Source organism: Aquarana catesbeiana, linkage group LG05 (assembly GCF_042186555.1).
Source record: "Aquarana catesbeiana isolate 2022-GZ linkage group LG05, ASM4218655v1, whole genome shotgun sequence".
NCBI classification, from domain to species: domain Eukaryota; kingdom Metazoa; phylum Chordata; class Amphibia; order Anura; family Ranidae; genus Aquarana; species Aquarana catesbeiana.
The window spans coordinates 527,026,301-527,053,677 of NC_133328.1; the positions used below are offsets into that span (position 1 = coordinate 527,026,301).

Genomic DNA, 27,377 nt, shown 5'->3' on the forward strand with positions numbered 1-27,377 from the left:
TATTTGAGACAAAAAAAATTATAACATTGGATTGTTAGATGAGAATGAATAGTAGTACTGTAACTTCCATTTTTAAATCTATAAAAAGTATCGACCATAAAGGTGAAATTGGTAAATATTGTAATAAAGAATAACAAAACCAAAGGGACAAGAAATATCTTGTCACAACATTTTCCATTTGAATCAGGAGGACAAACGCGTCCTGATCCTGCGAATGCCATCAAGTGCACCACCCTCCAAATTAAGGATGTGGCAATTAACCGCATGAGCAGGTGGGGAGACAATCCAGCGACGACGGACTTAGCGGGCTATTTGAAAACACTGAAACAAAAACAGTTAAATACCAACCAGAGGGGTAAATGTAACAGTAGAGGTAAATTCCCTGTTTCCTTGGGGGTTAACAAATAAGGAGATTGTATCTCATTTTTAACAGACCCCAAGTATGCCCAGCCCAAATTTACCATCCAAAGCCCAGCTAAAAACTCACTTTAGCCACATATATACCTTTTAGCTATAATAATAATAAAAAAAAAAAAAAAAAAAAAAAAAAAGGAGGGGGGGGGGGGGGGAAATAGGGAAAAGGAAGGAAGGGAGGGATGGAGGAGAGGTATGGAGGGAAGGGAAGGAATAGGGAAAGGAAAGGGTTTGAGATAAAATTGTGGTAAGTTTGTTCCTCCATTTGTTTTATAAGGATCTTGATAAAGTCCAGGTACCAGATGAGGGGGAAGTTCAGATGTTAACAAACTGATGATTAGGGCTGTGCTCAGAAAGATTCATCCAAACAGGGATTAGAAAAACGAACTAAAAATTTAGTCCTGAGAGGACAGCTAAACAAGTGGGGCCTTGTGTGAATAGAAAAAACATTTAATCAAAGTGGTCAGGTGGTTTGGTTCTGGAAAGGTTGCCGCCATCTTCTCTGTTCAGCAGTGTTGCGTCTGGAAGATGGAGTCGACCATATTGGGGAGGGTCTTGGAGTAGTTGGAAATCTGTTAGGTGGTTCTGGATCAAGTAGTCCCAGTTTCACTAGCAGTTCTTTGCCTTCAATTACATTATATACGGTGTATGTAGTGCCATTATGTGGGATTGTAAGCTTGAATGGAAATCCCCATCTAGGGGGGCAGGAGGCGGAGCCTAGCAGAGCAGACATGCATTGTTAGAGCTCCACACCGCTGAGGAGAGAAGAGAAGGACAAAGCAGAGCCTGCAGGCTCAAAAGGTATCCATTTGAACCTTTTTGCCCCTGGGAACAAACTGTGAAAGTTTGGGCAGGAAATATGGTACTGGGAGGAAACCGTGGCAGAAATAAAAATCACCTCACAAAGAGCTCACAGGCACTCACTGCAGCTGAAGCAGCTCCAGTCACCTCACAAGATACAGCATCAGGGCGCTCTCACAGACAGAAAATGTCACAGCAAGACTCTCCATTTGAGTCAGATACAGAACAAATCCTCTCACAAACTTCTCCACAAGCCTCCTCAGCATCCCCAGTAATATTATTACAATTTGAAAAGATGCTTCATAAGGCTTTAAAACAAACCTCAGACCAAATAACAAAAAGCCTAACCAAAGAAATAAGAGAGCTGGGAAACCGCACCGCCGCCCTAGAAATAAAAATGGATGAAATTGAAATTACAACCCAAGAAAATATAACAGAATTGGAACAATTAAAAAAAGAGAATTTAATACTTCAAACTAAGCTCGAAGATTTCGAAAATAGAGCCAGACGTTCAAACTTGCGCATAAGGGGAATACCTGAAACTGTGACAGACCTGCAATCTACTATTACTGCTCTATTACAAGAACTAAAGCCAGATATCCCTATTGAACGTTTAGAACTGGACAGAGTACACAGAGCCCTCACAGCCAAAAAGAAAGATGGACCCCCACGTGATATAATCACAAAATTTCATTATTACAGAACGAAAGAACAAATACTAATTGCTGCAAGAGAAAAAAAGGAACTTAATTTTCAAGGACACAATTATCAAATTTTTGCTGACCTATCCCAACTTACTATTACTAAAAGACGATCCATGAAACCCCAACTAATGGAACTGCAACGCCACAACATTATGTATCAATGGGGCTTCCCCTTTTCAGTCAGATTTAACTACCAAGGTACAATTTACAGAAGCAGATCAGCAGATGAACTACAACAAACCCTTTTAAAATTAAATCTGACAGAACCCACAAGCAGCAACACTCCCACATGCAGAAGAATGGCATCTTCTTCACCTTCGGGCAGCACCCAGAAAATTTCAGAACAAAATGGGAATCCTCATTCTCACAAAAGAGGCCGTTATGCCACATCATCCATAGACCAAGAAGATTCAATGGACTGACATCCTAATTCCTGATTATCTCTTCATTTATTATACTAAGAGATGGTTCTCTATAAAAAACCTATATTTATAACTGAATGTAACTGCATTCTGATAGTCACACACTGTGTGGGATCATGTTACATTCCAGTTATATTTCTTATTACTTCTGATTCATATAGCCTTAGAATATATAAGTGAAATAAGGAAATTCTTGTTCAGTTATATATTATCAGGTAATAACAATAGATTTATTACTTTTTAGGACAAATATGTTCAATAATCCAGAAGTAATGGAAGCTTTTTCTTTCTTTTCTTAAAACAAATATATTATTACCTAACTAGTTCCTAGAATTATGTTTTTGTTTATTCTAATCTGAAGCAATACAACCTCAATTTTATGAGTTAACATATCTAAACAGTTGCATATGAATAAAATATGTAATTGTTTACTCTAAAAGGGTTAAAATCCCAAAATAATTCAAACTATCTTCATCAATACCAAAGTTATTAACAGTACCTTTCTAACTGAATTATTTAGCCTAGGGCAAGACTAACCATATACATCCACCCTGGAATAAATAATTTCAACAAAAACTATATTCTGCACTCCAATTAATGAAACATCATTTTGATGTCTTTTGACATAGCACTTCTCTCCTGTAAGCGGAAGATCCGTGTACCCCCATTAGCCCTCCTCATTCTCCCAACCATATTATGTGGGAGTGTGACGAAGGCACTTATTCCCCTGAGAGAGATATTTATTCTCTTTCACGGGTAAATTGTGATTACTTGCAAAAAATAATTTATCATCTAATCTCATATGTTTTTTGTTTACTCTTTACTCCAGAATTCACTGGTTTCTTTTCTATCTATTTATCTCTTCAGTCCACACAGGTTGATCTGCGCAGTCAGCTCTGCATAACAAAAAGTAAGTCAAAACTATTTGATCTATTGCCATGGCACCACTGAATATACTTTCCCTGAATGTTCAGGGAATAAATGTCCCTCAAAAAAGGACCAAAGCCTTCCGTACTTTCCATAACAAGAAGGCTCACATAGTATGCCTCCAAGAAACACACTTCACCAAAGATTCTACTCCAAAATATATTTCTCCTTTTTATCAGCAAATTTACACGGCTTCTGCCTGTACCAAGCAAAGGGGAACTCTAATTGCATTTCACCGATCCACACCATTCACCTTATCATCAGAAATTAAAGACCCAGAAGGTAGATACCTGATACTCATGGGTTATATAATGGATACAGCAATCACGGTGATTTCCTACTACGCTCCTAACAAACAACCTACACCATTCCTCTCACATATATTACAAGTGATTAATACACACAAAATAGGAACAGTGATAATGTGTGGGGATTCGAACCAGGTCCTCCTCCCATTTCTAGATAAATCACCTTTTACACCATCCAAAATAACCTCTAGATTACCTTTTTCTCAACTTCTTTCCAAATACAATCTGGTAGATTCGTGGAGAGAAAGTAACCCAATGAAAAAGAAATTCACTTATTTCTCGCACCCTCATCAAACCTTCACCAGAATAGATCATATTTTTCTAACAATAGGAATGATACCAGAAATTATTGCATCAGATATAATTCCGATTCCGTGGTCTGACCATAATGCAGTATACACTACTATAGCCTCAGCCATACCAAAAGCGCATGACCCAACGTGGTACTTACCGGACATAATGCTCAAACACCCACTACATCAGATGGCCATTGAACAAGCTTTAAAGGAATACATATCAATTAATAATACAACAGACATCTCCCCAATAACACTGTGGGAAGCTCATAAGCCTGTCTTGCGTGGTACAATACAAAGACAAATGGCACTATTTAAACGGGAACGCAAAAATCTAGCAAAAAAACTAGAACTCAATTTTAATGCAGCCTACATATCATTTCAAGATAATCCATCTCAGAGTACAAAATCTCATCTGGAAAAATCTAGATTGGAATACGATCTATTTCTCACTGAGTCAGTTGATAAATCCCTCAAACGCTCCAAACACAATTTCTACATGAATACAAACAAACCAGGTACATATTTGGCTCGGGCATTAAATTCAACTAACAAATCTTTCAAACCAATACGTTTGAAATTATCAAAAAATGTTTACACTTGTAATCCAGTTAAAATAGTCCATAAATTTCACTCACATCTCGCAACTTTATATAAGACAAACAATGAATTTAATCCTACAGAGGCTGAATCCTTCTTCTCAAAAATAACCTTACCTGAGTTATCTCAGAATCAAAAAAGCAGTTTGGATGAGCCTATAACTATAGATGAAGTTGCTAACGCCATAAAAGACCTAAAACTTAACAAAAGACCAGGCCCAGACGGCTACTCGGCTTTATACTATAAAACATTCTCAGAAATACTCTCTCCCATTCTCACTGAAACTTTTAACAAACTTCTAGATGGACATTCTTTTCGGCAAGAAACACTAATGGCAATTGTTTGTATGATCCCAAAACCCCTTTCTGATGATACTTCCTGTGTGAATTATCGGCCTATCTCTCTGTTAAACCTCGATATTAAATTATTAGCAAAAATAATAGCAAAACGCCTCAATAGCATTATAGGAAAATTAATACATAGAGATCAAGTAGGCTTCATGCCAAATAGACAGGCAGGCGATAATATACGCAGGGCAGTGTTATTGGCACATATTGCTAAAAAACGGAAAATCCCTTTATGTTTTCTATCTCTCGATATTAAGAGGGCATTTGACACAGTATCCTGGCAATATATGCAATACTCATTACAAAAATGGGGTTTTGGACCCCACTTTTTAACATGGATCAAAGCATTATATAATAAACCCAAAGCCTATATAAAATATGCTGGATACAAATCTGAAGCCTTTAATATCGAAAGAGGTACCCGACAGGGTTGCCCATTATCTCCCTTATTATTTGCCCTTATACTCGAACCCATGGCCCAATACATCAGAACAAACCAAACTATAACTGGCATTGAAGTAGGAGGTATTACACACAAATTATGTATATTTGCAGACGATATATTACTTTTTCTATCATCACCACAGGTCTCTGGTCCTAACTTAATACCAGCTCTTGATGGATTTGCAGCCCTATCCGGCCTTATGATTAATCCTAAGAAATGCCTAATGCTTAATATTTCACTCACAAACACGGAATTGATCCCGGCTAGGGCTGCACTCCCATTCACATGGGCAGAAAAATCAATCCCATATCTTGGAATTCATTTAACAGCATCTCATTCTGACTTATTCTCAACCAATTATCCTCCTGTATTAAGACAGATCACAAATCTAATAAAACAATGGTCGCAACTTCCTTTATCCTGGATAGGGAAGATTAATGCAATCAAAATGACTATTCTACCCAAATTGCTTTATCTATTCAGAGTCCTCCCTATTCCAATTCCTTCCTATTTTTTGAGAATAGTACAAAAAAGAGCAACTTCGTTTATATGGGGCTCTTCTAAACCACGTATACCTATATACACACACTACATCTTCCCAAAAATAAAGGAGGCCTGGGATACCCTAATTTTACTAACTACCACAGAGCAGCATATTTGGCCAGTCTGTCCAAATACCATGCAAAACAGGAAATCCCATTATGGGTATTTATAGAGGCTTCAGAAAATGACCCACTATTAATATCAAATTTATTATGGCTTGATCCTAAAGACCGCTTTAAAATTCATAATCCCATAACTAAACACTTCTTATCTCTCTGGGATAAACTAAAAACCAAATATCAGTTACAATCTCCACACAATCCTCTCCTTTCTTTTATCAGAAATCCGGCCTTTTATACGGCATGGATCTACCCAAATTCTTTTAAAGCTTGGACAACATCAGGCATTCAGACACTAAATGACTTCATAGCATCTAAATCATTCCTTTCATTCCCATCGCTTAGAGAAAAATATGATCTACCAAACTCTGAGATATTTAGATATCTCCAAATCAAAAATTTCTATACACCATTCCTAAAGGGGGATACACCATTATCCCAATTATCCATTTTTGAATCAATCTGTACAAAAGATCCATTTGCTAAAGGTACAATTTCATCACTTTATAATCAATTATATGGAGTAGCAAATCTTAATAGACCCTCTTACGTTCAGAGGTGGGAGGAGGACCTGGGACGAACTTTAGAAGACACGGACTGGTCTAACATATGGCTCACATCTAAGTCATCTTCACCCAACATCTTAGCACTGAAGACAAATTATAAAGTCCTAACTCGCTGGTACCTTGTACCCGCTAGAGTGGCAAAATATTCACCTAATACCTCAGCTCTTTGTTTTCGAGGATGCCCAGAAATAGGCACATATTTACACATATGGTGGACGTGCCCAGTAATCCAAACCTTCTGGAAGGAAGTCTTCGTGATTGCATCTAAAATATTTAAAAAAATAATACAACCAGATCCATATTTAACTTTACTTAATCTAAAACTGGAATGGTTAACACTCTCTCAATTCAAACTTATGATCCAACTAATAACGGCTGCAAAACAAACAGTGGCCAAGGCATGGAAATCTCCTACATTGGTACTAGCAGAAACAATTCACAGAATGAATAATACAATGTCCCATGCTAAGATGGTAGCCATCGATCAAAATCAAATTCCAAAATTTGAAAAACTTTGGCATCCTTGGATAAAACAACAGTTCCTGTCAAACTTCAATGACTCTGTCCTGTTGCCATGGTAACAGATTAAATGACTTACAGAGACACCCATTCTAAGGCTTCAAAGAGAACTAAAAAGAATAATAAACTGACGAGCAGGACAACCTTGTGGACCATACCTCTACCTTTATCTTTCAACCCTTTTTCTTCTTTTTCTTTCCTTTTCTCCACCTTACGATTAAAGCTCATTATCAGAATTTATTTGACCTATATACACTCTACTTGTAAACAATATGTAATAGTAGGTATAAATCATTTAAATACCTACAAAAGTAACTAAGGAAATGATATATATCTTTAATTTAGGTTTACGTAAACCCAATGTTTAATATTTGAAATTTCATTATATTTACCTATAGAAACCCTACTGTAAAACAATGAGCTTACTTTATAGATCCTTGTAAACTTACTTTATGTATCTTTATAACATTGTATACTCAATAAACTTCTTTTGACAAGGAAATCCCCATCTATATCTTATGCGAGCTGTTTGTAAGATGTTTGTGACTTCCTTCATTCTGCGTCTTCTATCCAGAGTGGCAGGGGAGATGTCAGGGTAGATTTGTAGCCTGTTGCCCTCAAAAGCAATGTTTGGGGTGGTTCTGGAAGCATGCATGATTTCTTCTTTGGTAAGAAAATCCTTCATGCACATGATGATGTCTCTGGGAGGTTTGTCAGGTGTGGGTTTGGGGCGCAAGGCACTGTGTATACGGTCGCATGTGAATGCTGACATTGGTTTGTCAGGAAGAAGATTGTGGAAAATCTTGGAGACCGTTTGCATCAGATCAGTAACTGTTTCAGGGACACCACGCAGTCTGATGTTATGGCGTCTGTTTCTGTTATCCAAATCTTCCACCTGTGCTTGCATAAAGGCGAAGCTATCTACTAAAGATTCATAGTCCTTTCTTAAATCGTTATGAGCAAGTGAAAGTTCATCGTGTTTAGTTTCTAAGATGTCTGTGCGATTTCCTATATTGGCTATTTCTTGAGATAGGGCCGTAGTAGCTTTATGTACCTCACTCTCTATCTTGTTAACCAGCTTATCAAAGATTGTGGTAAGGCTGGCATCCAAATCAGCTTTAGATAATGGGGATGAGTACTCACAGTTCCCATTGTTGAGAGAGTGGATGGATGGATTGGAGAGTTGTTTCATTGCAGCCGCGTGTGTGCTGACTCCGGCGCCATCTTGGGACATCTTCCCGGCCTGCTTGCCTGCAGCGTTCAGAAGATAGTGGGTTAAATGATGTTGTGAGCGGCAAGAATGCCCGATTCTTCTTACCGGCATGCACGGAGGGTTCCCCGAGGGGTATGGAGTATTTTCGGCGGCGTATTGTATGTCTGGCTCTGGTTACTCAGCCCGCTCTAGCCGGGTCAGATGGAGCTGTGGTTACTCACGTCCTACCCGCATCGCGCCGCGCATGCGCCCCCCGTATTTATATCTTTCCATTATACCACTTCTTACCTGTCCAGTGGGCTGCCAATAGTGTAACTGGGGGGGGGGGGGGCTGGCCAAAGTAACACACATTATTTAGGCATTCATCTCTCAATGAAGTGGAGAGGGTTACTTGTCCAAAAGATCCCCCCCCCCCCAATGTTAGAAATGGCCCATGAGGGGGGGGGAGGGAATCTGATAGGTGTACCTTATACTTTGGTCTTTAAAAACTCCCTCAAATAAATGTTATCTTGATGTTGGCCAAGAATTTTTGTGTCTAATCGGCTTTCCCTGTTTATGTGCAAAATGACTAATTTTTTTTTTTTTTTGTTTGACTCCACAGTTTCCTTCCAACCCACAGGAATGGCAGACTGTGGCCTCCCACTTTGCCCAGCGGTGGGACTTTCCTAACTGAGGAGGAGAAATTGATGGGAAACACGTCCACATCATCCCACCACCCAACTCAGGGTCATACTATTTCAACTATAATGGGTTCAATAGTATTGTGATGTTGGCGGTGGTGTTGGCTACTTACGAGTTCCTGTATGTGCACGTGGGGAAGAATGGCCGGATGTCCGATGGTGGAGTCATCGCCCAGACGGAGTTCTACAGGCGTCTCCAGAATGGCAGTTTGGACTTGCCACCTCCAAAAGACAATGTGGAAGGACTCCCATTTGTCTTCATAGCGGATGAAGCGTTTGCGCTGGGGGACCATCTTATGCGGCCATTCCCGATGAGGACCATCACCCCAGACCAGAGGGTTTTTAATTGGCCAGCCGGTTCCGCCTATTTCTTACACCCATACACATGGCTGAGTACAAACTGAACCATATCATCCTGGCATGCTGTGTTCTACACAACTTTTTACGGCAACATTCTGCAAACTATGCTGGCTCAGTTGGGCCTGAGGCTGGACTTCAAAATGAACCAACCCTGACGGCGCTTGAAAGTGGCCGTCCTGGCTTTCCCCCCGAGTGCCCATGATGTCCGGCTAAGATACCTTGAATACTTTGCGGGTAGGGGGGCTATCAATATGCCAGACAATGTCTGAAACCTTTTTCAAATTAAAAAAAAAAAAATTTTAACTACTAAAATCTTTGGTGACATTTACTGCTTGTGTTTCTTTTAGCTGACCCTGACAGAAATGTGGTGAGTCCTGAAAATGGCGTGATTGTGTAACATTACAAAGCATTGTTGAGTGTTATTTACTAAAGGCAAAGACACTTTGCACTACAAGTGCACTTGAAACTGCACTTGTAGTGCAAAGTGGATTTGCCCTTAGGAAATAACCCCCATTGTCACTGAAAACACCAATTAGAGCACAACAAAAGTTTTGGAGCGTTGAAACAATAATCCACACATTCTTGATTAACAATCCTTTTTAATACCAGCACAATCACATGTGCATTTAGAAAAGGTTTTTTTAAAACAAACCAACATGTTTGCTGTATAACAATTTTTGGGGTCACATTAGAAAAAGTAGAAATGTCCATTTAAGATAAAGCAGGCATGTTTAAAACCAACAAGAAAGACACAAATCTTGAACTTACAAAGTTCACATTTGGTAGAACTTGAAGGCAATATCAGACATGAGTATTTACAAACTGTGTTTGATATTGCGTTTTATATGAGGAGCAGTCACCCCTAGAAAAGCCAAATTTTGAAGATGCACACCAATTGCCGAATGTCAACATGTGCTAGCTGCCATCACGGGGGATCAAGGGACGTGTTTTGTGGGTGCAACCCCTTCCTCACAGCTACTTTATTATTGAGGAAGGGGTTGCACCCCCAAAATGCGTCCATTGATCTCCCGTGATGGAGTATAGCACATGTTGACACACTGTGCATCTTCAAAATATGGCTTTTCGCAAATATGTCAAAAAATTGTAAAACTTTTTAGCTCACAAAAAGCACCACAAAAAAAAGGGATTTTGAGGGGTTTTAAACTCTCCCTAAAACATCAATGATGTTCTTCCTTTTTTTTTTTTTTTTTTTTTTGAACATCATTGATGCTTTTCTGGATGTTTTTCAAGTCCCTATTACACCCCATGATCTCCCCGATCAGGATCTGTGCACTTTCTGCGGTGAAATTCCCTGGATCCACAACATCACGATCACCTAAAAAACCTAGAAACAAAAACACACCATGTATTATAAATCTGCAAATCTGCCGGCATCCATCTCTTACCTGAGCCTTTGGTCGCAGACACTCACCTGTTGTGGTGACTAGTTCCACCACATCTCCTTCCTCCTGCTCTGCTTGGCTTTGGTGGGTCTCCACTTCTTCATGAGGTGGGGGGTCTCTGGTCTCCTCGGAGGGGGGTCCTCCGAGTCTTTTATCCCCTATGTAAAAAAAAAAAATAGGTATACTTAGCACACAGATATTTGATGGCAGAAATAGGAATATGAAACATTGCTTGGAAGTGGGGTACAATTGTCTGTTTTGGCAGAGTTCCAAGATGTTGAATTTTTATTGTCCTTTGTCAAGCTTCAATACTTTACCTGTTTAGCACAAGCTTCACAAGTGGAGTCACCCAGCGTCCAGATGTGAAAACTGCTGAGTGTCCTCTCCTTACACAGAATCTAGCTTGCATTTCATTCTAGTTACAAACCCATCTACACAAAAAAATTATTTTCAGACAAGTAGGCCATAAAAAATGTTGGCAAATGCATATGGCCAAAACAATGGTGTTTTCTAGGCCGAACGAACAATGTTTTATACGAACGAATAATGTACCCATGAACAGGAAACATTTTAAACTGTACAACAGTTAAGAAAAGCACATGGAGCAGCACGAACGTAAAAAAAATAAAGAATAGGAACACAGGACAACAACTTACTTTTTTGCAGCACTCTTCGGATCCTTCTGTACTGCTCATGCTCCCTTAATTTGTGGTGCGACCACCGCTTCCTGAGCTGATCTTTCGATCGTTGTACCCCGAAATTCCGGTGCAGACTCTTGACCACTTTCGCCATGATCTTGGCCTTTCTGACATTGGGGTTGGGGTAAGGCCCATACTTCCCGTCATAGTCGGCCTTCTTCAGGATGTCGACCATCTCCACCATCTCCACAAAAGACATATTTGATGCCTTAAATCGTCTCCTTCTGGATCGGGATGTTTCAGACTCCGGGCTTTCCTTCTCCTCCTCGTTGGTGTAATTATCTGACACCTGCTGTGTCAAGAAGGGGCGGCGAATAGACTAGAAAGAACGTCAGGGGCGGGCGGAGTTTCACGCATGCACAGTGTCTATAAAGCGTAACGCGCTTGCGTAGTACGTACGATCTGTGAGCGGAGGATGGAGTAACAGAGGCGCCGATCGTGATAGCGAAGGTAAGATTTAACATTGGGCCTATACTGCTTCTAGATTGAGGCCTATATTTGCACAAGTTTAGAAGACTTTAGGCTGACATTAGGGTTTATCTTGTGTTGTGTCTTGCAGTTAAAATGGATATCTTGAAGGATCAGGACTTTATGCCAATCTTCATAGATATGTTCAGGGAGCTGCTCTGTCTATGGCAAATAAACCACCCTGAATATAAGAACCAAACAAAGAGGAAAGCAGTGCTGGATAAATTGCTGCAATTTGTGAAGTCTGTGATCCCCACGGCAGACATCATCTATTTGAAGATCCTAATTGGTGGCCTGAGGAGTACATATGTAAGGGAGTACAAGAATGTCCAGGATTCCCAGAGATCAGGAGCTGCAGATGACATTTATGTACCCAGGCTATGGTACTATGACAGGCTGCATTTTCTGGCAGGTCAGACTGAACCCAGGCCAGCACTCTTCCTTCCACACTTCCTTCCACCTCAGCTGAGGCTTCTGATGTCCAACCTGGGCCTTCCAGGCAGCAACATGTGGAGGTGCCCAGCTTGAGCAAGGTATAGCATTCTTCTAAATATTGCTGGTTGTCCAATTAATGATGTTAAATAGATGTTAGTTTGGAGTACTAATTTATGATTGTGATTGATGATGCAAAAACTAAAACGATGTCCCTTTTTCATACACAGGGAAGTCTCAGCCAGGAGGTGGCCGGGCCAAGCAGGCTGCCTGATACCCAGGTCCCTCCCCTCTGCCTTCAAAGAATAAGTGGCAGGAAGAGGAGTAACCCGGAGGAGGCTGCAATAGGCCTATTTTGGAAGGCTACTGAGGTCCTCAGAACACCTCACAGTGTGGAGGAGGACTTTGCTGGCCTAACTGCATGCAAAATGATGCAGATGGAGGAGGGCCAATGACTCCTGTGTGAGTTATTAATTTTTGGAAGCTCTAACTATGGGGTTGAGGGGCCAAATCACATGTGCAACCCACATTTGTGACCTCACCCATGGTCCTCCTCCTGGTCCTACTCCTCCTCCTGCTACATCTCCAACACCACAGCCACAGCCGGGAAGGAAGCGTGGAAGGAAGACCAGAGAGTGATGGCCCTGGGCTCAGTCTGGTCTGGCACAATATGCAGCCTCTTGTAGTACCACAGCCTGGGAACATACATGTCATCTGCTGCTTTCATGATCTCTGGAACTTCTGGACCAGACTGCACTCCCTTACATATGGACTCCTCAGGCCACAAATTTTGCAGTAAAAGAATTGATGTCTGCCCTGGGGGTCCAAGGCTTCACCAATTTCTGATGTTTCTCCAGAGTTGCCTCCCTCTTTGTTTTGGTTCTAATAAAGGAATTTTTGTTTCAATTATACTTGCCTATGTGTGTTTTCCTTCAAAAAGGACAGTTTGTTTGTGAGGATTCAGGTACATTTCAAAAATACAATGTGAAGTTAACAAGAGACACCAACACCAAGCAATCTCCTTGAGAATAAATAATACAAGATAATAATGGTGTTGTGGTAACTTGACACACAAAACACACACAAAAATATTCTGGAGTAAAAAAAAAAACCCATCAGCCTTGAAAAAAATACAAAACAAAAATAAAAAAAAAAACAACAAAAAATTTGTCAGATGTGACAAATCAAAATATATTGAGGGAATCACGAGAAATAATAAAGAAATAAGTTTGTGAGAAATCTGTGTGAATATGAGCAGCAAAACTACTTAATTCTTCTAGCATTATAAAGAAGAAGAGTGCGCTGTATTAAACAATTTTAAAGATTGCAGCCTGACAAAAGTGCTGTATCCATTCCGAACGCTAATTTTACCAGACCGAGCTGTTCCGTCTCGGAATTTCTTCTGAGTATGTGTGGCACTTTGTGCGTTGGAATTGTCCACACACGGTCGGAATTGACGCGATCGGATTTTGTTGTCGGAAAATTTTATAGCCTGCTCTCAAACTTTGTGTGTCAGAAAATCCGATGGAAAAAGTCAGATGGAGCCCACACACACGGTCGGATTTTCCGACAACACGCTCCGATCGTACATTTTCAGTCGGAAAATCCGACCGTGTATACGGGGCATTAAGGTTTGACCTCATATTATATGGTTTTGGTAAAACTGAAGACAAAAACCTGCAGAAAATCTAATAATGTGTATGGGGCTTTAGTGTGGCAGCCTCCTGAAATGCACAGGGACCCTGATTGTCTAAATATGAGAAACTGAATGCTACTTGTAGTCAAAAGTCACTTGCACACAAGCAAAAATAAACACCATGTTTGTAGCCATGTAGTGTAGTGTGTTTTTTTTTTTTTTTCTTTTGTTTTTTTTTTTTATGGATCGGGTACATTGTTGTCCGAGGGATCAGTAATGCAGCAATGAGCTGAGAGCCCTAAAAAAATTGTATGTTTGATTGCATACACATTTATGCACCTGTAGGTGCATGAGGTCTTCAAGCAACATAATTTTGTGTTTTTACTCTGGATCTTTCTGACAGCAACATTAGTAAATGATTATGTCCATGCGCAAAAAAAAAAAAAAAAAAAATAGATGTAGCACACCAAGTGTGGTAAAGCAACAGACCTTCTCCAGTTCTACAACATTCCTATGTAATATGTACAGTATGTATTGACTACCACACTACCTGCCACTATCCTCCTGTCCAATCTACAGCCCATAGAAAGGATTTTTTTTTTTTTTTTACAGAGTAATTACTTGTGCTTTTTTTCTGTCAATCAGAGGAAAGCTGAACTATTCAAGAGCAAAATGAGGGTCAACATTGGGGAGGTAGATGGTGTCCAAGACAGGGAAAGGGGGGAAGGGGGGGAGATAAAAACCAACAGTGGAAAGGACATTTTATTTAAATAAAGTGAAGGGGAAGGCAGAGGGCATTACAGGGGTCAGAAAGAATTAAAAGAAAAAAAATTACACAAACTACCTCGGGTGGCAGATCAGATAAGAAGCACACGGCTTCAAGCATAAGCGCTTTACCTTCTTCCAAAAACGTATATGGCAAATGTCTTCAACTTTACAGAACCAAAGGGAGACCTTAGGAAGATTGGTATCTTTCCATGTTAGGGAATACATTATTTAGTAACATTTAAGAGGTGGCAAAAGACAGATTTTGCATAGGTTTTAGCGGGACTGGAAGAATGGTGAAGCAGAAAGAAGGCGGGGTCATGTGGAAGTACATTTTTAGGTGATCACTCGTACAGTTTCTGGGCAAGACCAAAATAGGTGGAGAAGGAAATCCGCGTCTGAGTGCAAATGCCAGCAGGTATTAGGGATATTTGGGTTAAAAGGGTTCTGTACCACCTAAATAGATTTTTATACTTAGTTTTCTTGAGCCTAGAGCTTATAAAGGTTTTTTTAGGGAGGAACAATGTATCCTTCGACATTGTGAAGGTGAGAAAGCTAGTTGTAGAACCTGCTCCCATTGAGAGAGGAAGGGAGCAGTGGGAATAATGTTCCTGTTGTTGGGAGAGCAGTGTGTATGTAATGTCAGGAAGTATCTGAGCGGACCCTTATCTGGTCCATGTGTTCAATTACAGTGCAGTGAATATTATTTTAACATATTTTTTTAATTTATTATAATAATTATCTACATTGAATATTTGGTAAATACCATACATATGGCTTTACAAATATCCCCTTTTTTAAAGTATATATAATTACTGAGCTACGTTCCTCAGAATGTGCAAAGTTTCTGTTTTTTTTTTTTTTTTTTTTTTGGTTTTTTTTTTATGGATAAATTTAAATTTGGTAAATTAGCCCCTTTTAACTTGTATTCTTTATCATCAAAGGAAAATGGCTTTGAAGCATCATCCGGACAAAAATCCAGACAATCCTCAAGCTGCCGATACATTCAAGGAGATTAATAATGCTCATTCCATACTGAGTGACTTATCCAAAAGGAATATCTATGACAAGTATGGCTCCCTGGGATTGTATGTTGCAGAGCAGTTTGGAGAAGAGAATGTCAATGCATATTTCATGTTATCTAGTTGGTGGGCAAAGGTAAACACAGTTATGAATACTACACTTTTTCCCTTTACATATTTAACAAACATTTTACTATCTTAAAAATAAATACAGTAAAACCATGGATTGCGAGCATAATTCGTTCTGGAAACATGCTTGTAATCCAAAGCACTGGTATATCAAAGAGAATTTCCCCATAAGAAATAATGGAAACTCAGATGATTCGTTCCACAACCGTTTATTCATAAGTCCAGTTTATAGTTCATATAAAAAGATTATAGCAATGTGATAGGTTGTGTAACCATAAAATGTCCATCCACAAGGGGATTAGAAGCAAAATCCAGCAGGAGCTACAGAGTATAAAAAAAAGAGTGGTGCCTCTAAGTGTAGCAATATGGTTACATTTAATGAAGGTACAACATTTAGAAACTCACATGGTTGATTATTAAAAGAGGCACATCCAAGTATGCAGGCATCTGGGGTACAGCTGTCCATATAGACCATCCTCCATCGCCAACTGCCATCCACGTCATCCCTTCCATGCTGCGCTTCACGAGCATTTCAAGCCTCGCTTTCAGATCGCTCTACTGCAGGGTAGTCTTCCCGGTCACAATTGCAGGCTGACAACGGTGAGAGCCGGCGGTGCAGAGGATGGTCTATGTGGGCAGCTTTACCCCGGATGCCTGCATACTTAGATGTGCCTGTTTTACTTATCAACCATGTGAGTTGCTAAATGTACCTTCATTAAATGTAACCATATTGCTACACTTAGAGGTGCCTCTCTTCTCTTTTATACTTAGTTGTGACACTACTTGTATATCAAGACATTGCTCGTTTATCAAGTCAAAATTTATAAAAAAAATGTTGCTTGTCTTGCAAAACACACTCAAACCAAGTTACTCTCAATCCAAGGTTTTACTGTAAGTTGTTTCTAAGTGAATAGAGCCTGCAAACACTGCATGCTTCATTCATAAATACTTTGTTATGATGTTACAACTGGTACAATAAACTTATCAGTGTTTATCAAAGGCATTGTCCTTTGATCGTCACATAATATTTGTTCCAGAAAACCCAAAAAGTGTTAAAAAAAAAAAAATTAACCAAAATTTGTTTGACTTTAACTCTTAATTAACCTGTTGTCCCCCCTCTCCCCTAACTATTTTCTTGTGTTGATTTTTTTTTTTTTTTTTTTTAACGGTTATTTGTAAATATTTTGTTTCTTTGTGTTTTTTGTATGTTTTTGTAAATCACAGAATAAAGGTTGCACTTTTCAAAGTGAAGACTGAGACGTTCTATAGTACATACAATACCTGATATTATGTAGGTCCCTTTTGTGATGATAATGTTGCAGCCCCTCATCTGACAAGGAAGCAATCCAAACTTGCACAGTCTGTGGACTCTGCCATTAAGAGACACAGCAGATACTGCTACACCCAGACCAGACTCACCTACACTGTCTCCTTACTTGCTGTAACAAGATTTGCCATACAGCTGTAAGAACTTCTGCTCATGTGCAGATTCAGCTATACAACGATAATTAGGGACATGCTTGAATCCCTCTATTCCTCTCAACAAAGGCTATCATAAACTCCCTGACAAAGCACATCCAGAGTGCTCTGAAACATTTGGAGGACATCAGCCAGAGGGTAACACTTCTAGATTCTAAGATAACAGCTGTAGAATCTGCACAGTTCACTTTAGAAGAGTGATTGCCCTAGAATCCTCACACTCCACCCAGATCCACCAGCTTTCATTACTCCACTGAAAAGAGGATGACAGGGAAAATAGGAGCCACATAAAAAATATTACATTATGCTGCATTCTGGAAGTCACATCAGACCCTAACCGGAAAGCTTCAGTTTTAGCCATATTGTTTGTTCTTTCAGGCGCATCTGAGGATCTAGTATTTGACTGGGTTCATGGGGTGTCTGGGTCAAGAAGTTCAGATCATAAGGGCCCCAGAGACATAATTTTGCAGGGTACATTTTTACTCTCAGGAGCAGGGAAATATGCAGAAAGCACAGGTAGAGAAAACAAATGATGTTGAAAGCTCAAAAATAAATATTCTCCCAGACCTATCCTACTAACTTTTAAACATGCATAGACAGGTCGGGCTGCTTTTTTGCTTAGTTCAAATGGCTGGGGCATACTACAGATGCAGCTGCCAGAACCAGTGGATGTTTTAGATTTATTTTCTTCTGCGTGAACTCTAATCCTAAAGCCAAAAGCCACAACTAGGGGTGGGAGTAAGGAGGCTCCCATCCCATATGACAAGAAAGGGGCCAGAACATGACTCTTCCACCAGAGAAATCTGATCTGCCTGGATGAGTTTCATTTGTGTGGGGCTTAGGACTTACGTGGAAAATACTTGCTGTGATTTCTTTTTAAATGCACCTAGTTCATCTTCATGCTCTTCATGCAATGTCTCTGCAGATGCTATGATTGAATTAGTTTATATGATTGGTTTTGCTCTGCATGCTGGACTTATGTCCTTGGTCACAAGTGTCCTTATCCATATTTGCAGGTCAATACCTGCATATATAGATAACACCTGGAAGACAATCATCAACATCTAATAATACTAGTGACCTAGCCCTGGGACACACGTCTACTGCTTCCACCACAACTCCTTCTCTCCTTTACTTGTGTTAATTGTCCTAGCCAGCACTGGTATAAGTGGCAGTGCTATTTTAGATCCCCTTCAGTGTGTTCAGTGGCAAAGCTTTCACACTCTGAACCATATTGATAGTCAGTGGGAGGGCTGTCATCTCCCCCCCCCCCTGCATTGGTGGTCAGTAGCAGTGGGAGAGGTAGAATGGTGACACCATGATCTTCACCTCATCTAATGAGAAAAAGCTCTGCATTAATTGAGAAAAATGTATTTATTTCTTTATTTTGTTATTGGTATTTACTGTGGATAGCGCTGACAAATTTCGCAGCACTTTACAGTATATCGTATATTAATATAGTCGCTGTCCTCAAGGAGTTTACAGTCTAAGGTCCCTCACATTCATATATACATACTAGGGCGAATTTAGATAGGAGCCATTTAACCTACCAGCATGTCGTTTTGGCGTGTGGGAGGAAATTCTTGCAAGAACAGGGAGAACATCCAAACTCCAGACAGGTAGTGTTGTGGTTGGGATTCAGACCAATGACTCCAGTGCTGTCTAGCAGAAATGCTAACCACTATGTTGCTGTGCTTTCCACTGAAAGGTGTTCTTTGAATTAGGGTTGTGCTGTGCAAGTGACTCATTGTGGCATTCACTTCGCACGGGACCCAGAAAACAGTGGAGATCACTGTAGTAGCAGTGAATACTACAGTGATTTTCTGCTTCCACAGTGGCCCCACAGGCATGACATATGCATACTTATATTGGTCCAAGGTTGAGAAATGTATCTATGCAATAAAATACATACCTGAAATTCAAATTGAACATTCTATTTAACAAGAAGAGATAAGGGGTTCTGAAGGACATGTGAAGGAGGAATGTCCAAGTTGATTTTCTACATGAAGCACATTTTCAATGTGATAAAATCCTTACTGTGCACTGCCGATGTACCTGAGCTGTGGTGAGTGAACTTGGGGGGGGTTTCATTCCAGCATCCTGGTTTTGGCTGTATTGCATTTTCCTTGTCTGTCTGTCCACCTGCAAGGTGATTGACATAGCCACCAGTCTGTGGGTGGAGACCAAGCCTGATTTAAAGGATAAGTTAACCTTTAAAAAAAAAAAAAATGCACATCTTCTTGCAAGTAAAAAAATGTGCATTTTATATATTTTTTTTTACTAGGGGCCTGGAAACCATTGCACCCACAATCAGCAGATTGTGGATGACATGCAGGACTCCTGCAGACTTGTCGTGTATCTGTCTGCTCGTACTTTGCGCAGGCAGGCAGATGCACACTGATAGGAAGAATTAAGGGACTACTAGAGCAGTCAAAAGTGCCCTGGTAGTTAATTGAGAACTACAAGCCACAAAGGCTGTCGGTACTTGTAGTTTTCCATTCACAGAACTCTGTGATTGACACAGCCGGGAGGGCAGAGCCACATTTTTTTTTTTTTTTTTAAATGGTAAAAGCAAGGGTGGAGAAGATTCTCCCCCCCCCCCCCCACTTGCTGTCACTAGATGCAGTGGATTGAGGAGATGCTGAAGGAGTGGGAACATATTATAGATGCTAGCTTTAGTGCCTGACCACCTGTGTTAGTAATAAGCGTTACATTATCACATTTTTCTGTGAAGATGGACTCTACACAGGCTCATTTATTTGCTGAGGAACTTTGCAAGCTGACACCCCAAGCCCAGGTGTTGTGACACAGTCTAGGAATGCACCTCCAGCAGTAACGTTGGAACCAGAGCCCAAGGTTAACTCGCCTGACTATTTTTTCTGGTGACCCTCATGTGTTTTCCAACAAACAGTTGTATGCTATACTTTAAAGTGGAGTTCCACCCATTTAAAAGTTAGCAAATACTAAAAGTTTAGTTGCTGACTTTTATTAAACAGACACTCATCTGTCCCATGGTCCAGCGATGCAGTCGCCCGAAGCCTCGCTTCTCTCTCCCTCCTCTCCGTGGCGCCGGCATTGCAAGTGTGGTCGCCTGGCTGTGGCTTTCCAGCTGGGCGCACACTGCGCATGCGTGAGCTGCGCTGCGCATTATGAATGACTGAGCAATCTTCTGGGACTGTGTCCCAGAAGATTGGAAGGGGGAGAGGTGAACTTCCGCTCGGCTCCAGGAGAGGAAGTGGGAGCTGGGTACCTGTGAAAGGCACCCGCTCCCCCCCCCCCCCCCCCCCCCAAAAAAAAAAAATTGACATGCCAAATGTGGCATGGCAGGGGGTCACAAGTACTTAAAGCGAAAGTTCCACTTTTGGGTGGAACTCCACTTTAAGCTTAAGCCACACTCTTCTGGTTCTGAAGCACAGTGGGTTGACCTGATTATTACATGGTTACAGGGAGACCCCCAGTCTTAAGGTTTAGTCTCCCTGCAGAAGACCCACCCTGGGGGTCAGTCAAAGCCTTTTTCAAGGCCCTGGGTCTACTCTATGATAATCCTGACCGTGCCCACACTGCAGAAACAAACCTTAGGTCATTACGTCAGGGTAAACGCAGTGCTAAACAATGCTGTTCTGATTTTTGTTGCTGGGCATCTGACTCAGGATGGAATAACCCAACTCTAAGAAGGCAGTTCAGGTTAGGCTTATCAGACTCCATTAAGGACTCCTTAGTACACTACCCTGAACCAAAGTTGTTGAATGAATACATGCAAGTAGCCATCCGTATAGACCACAGAGAGGTTTGCTCGTTTTTTTAAATTATCGATGCTCCTCACTGAAACCACTGCCTGTGGAAGAGATTTCCACATCCTAACCGCTCTTACAGTAAAAAACCCTCTACACAGTTTAAGGTTAAACCGCTTTTCTTCTAATTTTAGTGAATGGCCACGTGTTTTATTAAATTCCCTTTCGTGGAAACGTTTTATCCCTATTGTGGGGTCACTAATACAGTATTTGTACATTGAAATCATGTCCCCTCTCAAGCGTCTCCTCTCCAGAGAAAACAAGTTCAGTGCTCGTAATCTTTCCTCATAACTAAGGTCCTCCAGTCCCTTTATTAATTTTGTTGCCCTTCTCTGGACTCTCTCCAGTTCCAGCACATCCTTCCTGTGGACTGGTGCCCAGAACTGGACAGCATACTCCAGGTGCGGCCGGACCAGAGTCTTGTAGAGTGGGAGAATTATCGTTTTATCTCTGGAGTTAATCCCCTTTTTAATGCATGCCAATATTCTCTTTGCTTTGCTTGCAGCAGCTTGGCATTGCATGCCATTGCTTAGCCTATCATCTACTAGGATCCCCAGGTCCTTTTCCATCCTAGATTCCCCCAGAGGCTCTCCCTAGTGAGTAGATTGCATTCATATTTTTCCCACCTAAATGCATTATTTTAAATTTTTATACATTGAACCTCATTTGCCATGTAGTTGCCCAACCCATTAATTTGTGCAAATCTTCTTGCAAGGTTTCCATATCCTGTGGAGAAGTTATTGCCCTGCTTAGCTTAGTATTGTCTGCAAATACAGAGATTGAGCTGTTTATCCCATCCTCCATTTATGAATAAATTAAATAGGATTGGTCCCAGGACCGAGCCCTGGGGGACCCCACTTTCCACCCCTGGACCATTGCAAGTTCTCCCCATTTATCACTACCCTCAGAACAGAGGTGTATCTAGTGAAAATGGCGCCTATGGCAAGACCTGAAACTGTGCCCCTGTCCAGCACCCAAAAATACGGTAACATCAGCACCCATAAATACAGTAACATCAGCACCCATAAATACAGTAACATCAGCACCCATAAATGCGGCCTTACCAGCACCCAAAAATGCTGTGCCATCGCCTCTGACACTGTACAGAGGTAGAAAGGGATTAGAATCACCAGCGACCGGGTGCTCTAGGCCAGTGTTTCTCAACTCCAGACCTCAAGGCACACCAACAGGTCATGTTTTCAGGATTTCCACTATTTTGCACAGGTGATTTGATCAGTTTCACTGCCTTAGTAATTACCATAGCTGTTTCATCTGAGGGAAATCCTGAAAACATGACCTGTTGGTGCGCCTTGAGGACTGGAGTTGAGAAACACTGCTCTAGGCTGCCTAGTTTGCCTAGTGGTAGCGCCGGCCCAGTCTGCTGGGCACACACGCAGAATCGCCCATGATGACTTTAAGACCCCTTTCACACTGGAGGCATTTTTCAGGTGCTACAGCGCTAAAAATAGCGCCAGCATAGCGCCTGAAAAAAGCCTCAGCTACAAACCCAGTGTGAAAGCCTGAGTGCTTTCACACTGAGGGCGCTGCGCTGGCAGGATGTCACAAAAAGTCCTGCCAGCAGCTTCTTTGCAGCGGTGGAGGAGCGGTGAATACACCTCTCCTCCACCGCTCCTGCCCATTGAAAACAATGGGGCAGTGCTGCCATACCGCCGGCAAAGCGCTGCTGCAGCGGCATTTTGTGGATTTAACCCTTTTTTTGCCCGCTAGCGGGGGTTAAACCGCCCCCGCTAGCAGCCGAATAGCGCTGCTAAAACAACGGTAAAGCGGCGCTACAATAGCGCTGCTTTACCGCTGACGCCCGGGGCGGCTCAGTGTGAAAGAGGTCTAAGTCATCATCATGTGCGTGTGTGTGTGTGTATGCCAGGCCCAAGCAGAAGCAAGTAGCCAATCAAATATAGTGCTCAATATGGATTAAATAAATATGCTTAGCCATTGATATCATAAATAAAGTGTAATAAAGTGATTTGTGCAAAAGCAGGTACTACTAACACAAATCACTTTTTTACACTTTATGATATCTATGGCTAAGCATATTTATTTAATCCAAATTGTTTGAGCACTATATTTGATTGCTTGCTTTGAAGTTGGTGCTGGTTACTGGTACACATGCACAAGATGATCAATATCATGGTGACAGGTGCTGTACAGTACTAGTACCTGCTGCTGCTGCCTGGGGGGGGGGGGGGGGGGGTTCAATTGGTTTTCTACTCTGATGTCTCTTTCTTCTCCTGGTCGCCAGCCTCCATGTTCCCCTATAGACAGGCCCAGATTAAGAGCATCATGGGCCTGGTGCTAAGGATGTTGGTGGGCCTTTTTATGAAAATAAATAAAATGAAAACGCAAACAATTTTTTGTTAAATTTAAATTAAAGAGAGAGAGGGGGGTGAGAGAGAGAGAGAGAAAGAGAGAGAGAGAGGGGGGTGAGAGAGAGAGAGAGAAAGGGGAACAGAGAGAGGGTGAAAGAGAGAGAGGGTGGTAGGGGGTGAAGGGGGTGAGTGAGAGAACAGGGTGAAAGAGAGGGGATGAGAGAGAGAGGGGGGTGGGAGTGAGGGGGTGAGTCTGTGGGGGGCACAGCATAGTACATTACACGGGGGGGGGGGGGTATAGCACAGTACATCACATGGTTGGCACAACACATTACATGGTGGATACATAGATACAGCACATTTAATGGTGGGCACAGCACATTACGCGGTTGGCACTGCCCAATACAGCACATTACAAGGTAGGCACAGTACATTATATGGTGGGCACAGCACATGACATGGTTGGTACTGCACAACACAACACATTGCATGGTGGGCACAGCACATGCACACAGTGGGCACAGCACCTTATATGGTGGGCACAGCACATGACATGGCAGGCACAGCTGAGCACATTACATGGTGGGCACTGGACATTACAAGTGGGCACTGCACAGAACATTATATGGTGGGCACAACACATTATATAGTGGGTACTGCACATAGCATGGTGGGCACTGCACAGCACATGACAAGGTGGGCACTGCATGACACAGCACAGCACATTACATTGTGAGCACAGCACATTAAATGGTGGACACTGCATATGACATGATGAGCCCTGCACACCACATTCCATTGTGGGTACTGCACGGCACATGCCATGGTAGACAATGTACAGCACATTACATGGTGAGTACAGCATATTACATGGTAGGCACTGCATGGTGCAGCACATGACATGGTGGGCACAACACAGCACATGACATGGTGAGCACTGCACAGCAATTTACATGATGGGCACTGCACATGACATGGTGGGCACTGCATGACACAGCACATTACATGGTGGGTACAGCGCATTACATGGTGGGCACTGCATGGCACAGCACATGACGTGGTGGGCACAGCGCATTACATGGTGGGCACTGAATGGCACATAAGATTACATGGTGGGCACAACACATTACATGGTGGGCACTGCATGGCATAGCACGTTTCATGGTGGGAAATGCAACTGCACATTACATGTTAGGAACTGCACATGACATGGTGGGCACTGTTGAACAGCACAGCACATTACACAGTGGGCACAACACACTACATGCTGGGCACAACACATGGCAGGGTGGGCACAGCATAGCACATGACATGGTGGGAAGTGCACATGACATGGTGGGCGCTGCACATTACACGGTGGGCACTGCACATTACATGGTGGGATCACTGTATGGCACAGCACATGACATGGTGGACACTGCAAATTACATAGCGGGCATTGCAAGGCACAGCCATGACATGGTGGGCATTGCACATGACATGGTTGGCACTGGATGGCACATCACATGACATGTTGGGCACTGCACATTACATGGTGGGCAATGCAAGGCACAGCACATGACATGGTGGGCACTGCAAGGCACAGCATGACATAGTGGGCACTGAACATCACATGAAGGGCAATGCAATGCACAGCACATGACATGGTCAGCACAGCGCATTACATGGTGGGCACTGCAATGTACAGCAAATGACATACTGGACACAGCACATTACATGGGGGGCACTGCAAGGCACATGACATGACATGGTGGGCACAGCACATTACATGGGGGCACTGCAAGGCACATGACATGGTGGGCACAGCACTTTACATAGTGGGCACTGCAATGCACATGACAGGACATGGTGGGCACAGCACATTACATGGGGGCACTGCAAGGCACATGACATGGTGGGCACAGCACTTTACATAGTGGGCACTGCAATGCACATGACAGGACATGGTGGGCACAGCACATTACATGGGGGCACTGCAAGGCACATGACATGGTGGGCACAGCACATTACAATGGGGGCACTGCAAGGCACATGACATGACATGGGCACAGCACATTACATGGGGGGCACTGCAATGCACATGACATGGTGGGCACAGCACTTTACATAGTGGGCACTGCAATGCACATGACAGGACATGGTGGGCACAGCACATTACATAGTGGGCACTGCAAGGCACATGACATGGTGGGCACTGGGCACAAGAGAGCACATTACATGGGGGAAGCAGCAGTCTGTCCCCTAGCACAATAATTACACAACATCCCCCTAACAAATGTACTGACCTTATCATAACAGTATGGGAGATGTCCTTCCTCCCGGGCTCCTGCTAGTTAGGACATCAGCGCCCCTCCCCCAGACATGGAGGATCTGTGTGAGTGAACAGATCCTGTGATAGGGGTCAGGCATCGGCAGAGACAGGACTTGGCTGCACTGACTTGTCTCCTCCATGTGAGCACAGAGGGCTCCTCTTCCTTCAGGAAGGCACACAGGAACTGACAAGCCACTTCCATGTGCCTATATTGAGGGAGGGGCCTGGAGCTGCAGCTCCACCAGCCCCTATGTTAATCCGGCCCTGGGCGGAGCATTAGGCTCCGCCTCCGCCAGTTACTCTATCTCTGCGTAGATGACCCAGGGGCGGTCACTCTGGCCAGACCAACTCATCGGCCGTCAGGGGGGGCGCCTGTCACTGGCTTCCCTCCTGGCCTCCTCACTTGCTAATTTGCTGTGCCGGCGCTGCGCTCCAGCAGGCCGGTCGTGGCGCTGGGGACAAGAGTATAGCGGGAGGCGGCTGCGAGAGGACGGGTAGTGGGACTTTATTTTTTGTGCTTTTTTGCCGCCCCCCCCCATGGCGCCCATGGCACTTGCCATGGCTGCCATACCCTAGATACGCCTCTGCCTCTGAACTCGCCCCTGTAGCCACTTTTCAATCAATGTACTCACCCTAAGGTCCATGCCAACAGACCTTACTTTGTACAGTAAACGTTTATGAGGAACTGTATCAAATGCTTTTGCAAAATCCAGGTACACCACATCTTTCTTTATCTAGATGGCAGCTCACCCCCTTATAGAAGGTTAATAGATTGGTTTGGCAAAATCTTGTATATAGTCCCTTATTATCCCTTCCAAGAGCTTGCATACAATTGTAATTCCCAGGGATGTTTCTTGGCCCTTTTTTAAATATTGGTGCTACATTGGCTTTTCTCCAATCAGCTGGAGCATTCCAGTCAGTAGACTGTTCGTAAAAATTAGGAACAATGGTCTGGCAATTACTTGACTGAGTTCCTTTAAAGTGGAGTTCCACCCAAAAGTGGAACTTCCACTCATCAGATTCCTCCCCCCCTCCGGTGACACAGTTGGCACCTTTCAGGGGGGAGGGGGGTACAGATACCTGTATATTACAGGTATCTGTACCCACTTCTGGCATAGATAGCCGCAGAATCTGCGGTTATTTACGCCACTTCCTGCTCCCTCCCCGCTGCCTGCTGGGAAACACACGGGTCCCAGAGGCAGCAGGGACCATCCATATTGCGCTGCGTGACTCGCGCATGCGCAGTAGGGAACCAGGAAGTGAAGCCACACGGCTTCACTTCCTGATTCCCTTACCGAAGATGGAGGCGGCAGCACCCGAGGACAGAGAGACGCTTCGGCCTCGGGTGCCGACATCGCGGGCGCCCTGGACAGGTAAGTGTCCATGTTTTAAAAGTCAGCAGCTGCAGTATTTGTAGCTGCTGACTTTTTAAAAAAAAATTTTCGGCGGCGCTCCGCTTTAAAGTGGTTGTAAACCCTCCAAAAAAAAAAACTGCAAAGGCATAATGAGCTAGTATGCATAGCATACTAGCTCAGTATGAAATACTCACCTTAGATCGAAGCCCCCGTAGCGGTCCCCATACACCGCTCCGGCTGGCGAAATCGCTCCCGGAGTTACATCCGGGTATCGCGGGCTCCAGCACTGTGATTGGC

General features: G+C 42.6%; 1 protein-coding gene across 1 annotated transcript in view; it reads left to right on the top strand.

The window, feature by feature from the left end:
* Positions 1-27,377, top strand: part of DNAJC5B (DnaJ heat shock protein family (Hsp40) member C5 beta) — a 275,293-nt gene that overhangs the window by 139,907 nt on the left and 108,009 nt on the right. Inside the window, exon 2 of the mRNA XM_073631716.1 lies at positions 15,611-15,824. Within this exon, the coding sequence (XP_073487817.1) occupies positions 15,611-15,824 (214 nt within the window). The remainder of the gene's footprint in view (positions 1-15,610; positions 15,825-27,377) is intronic.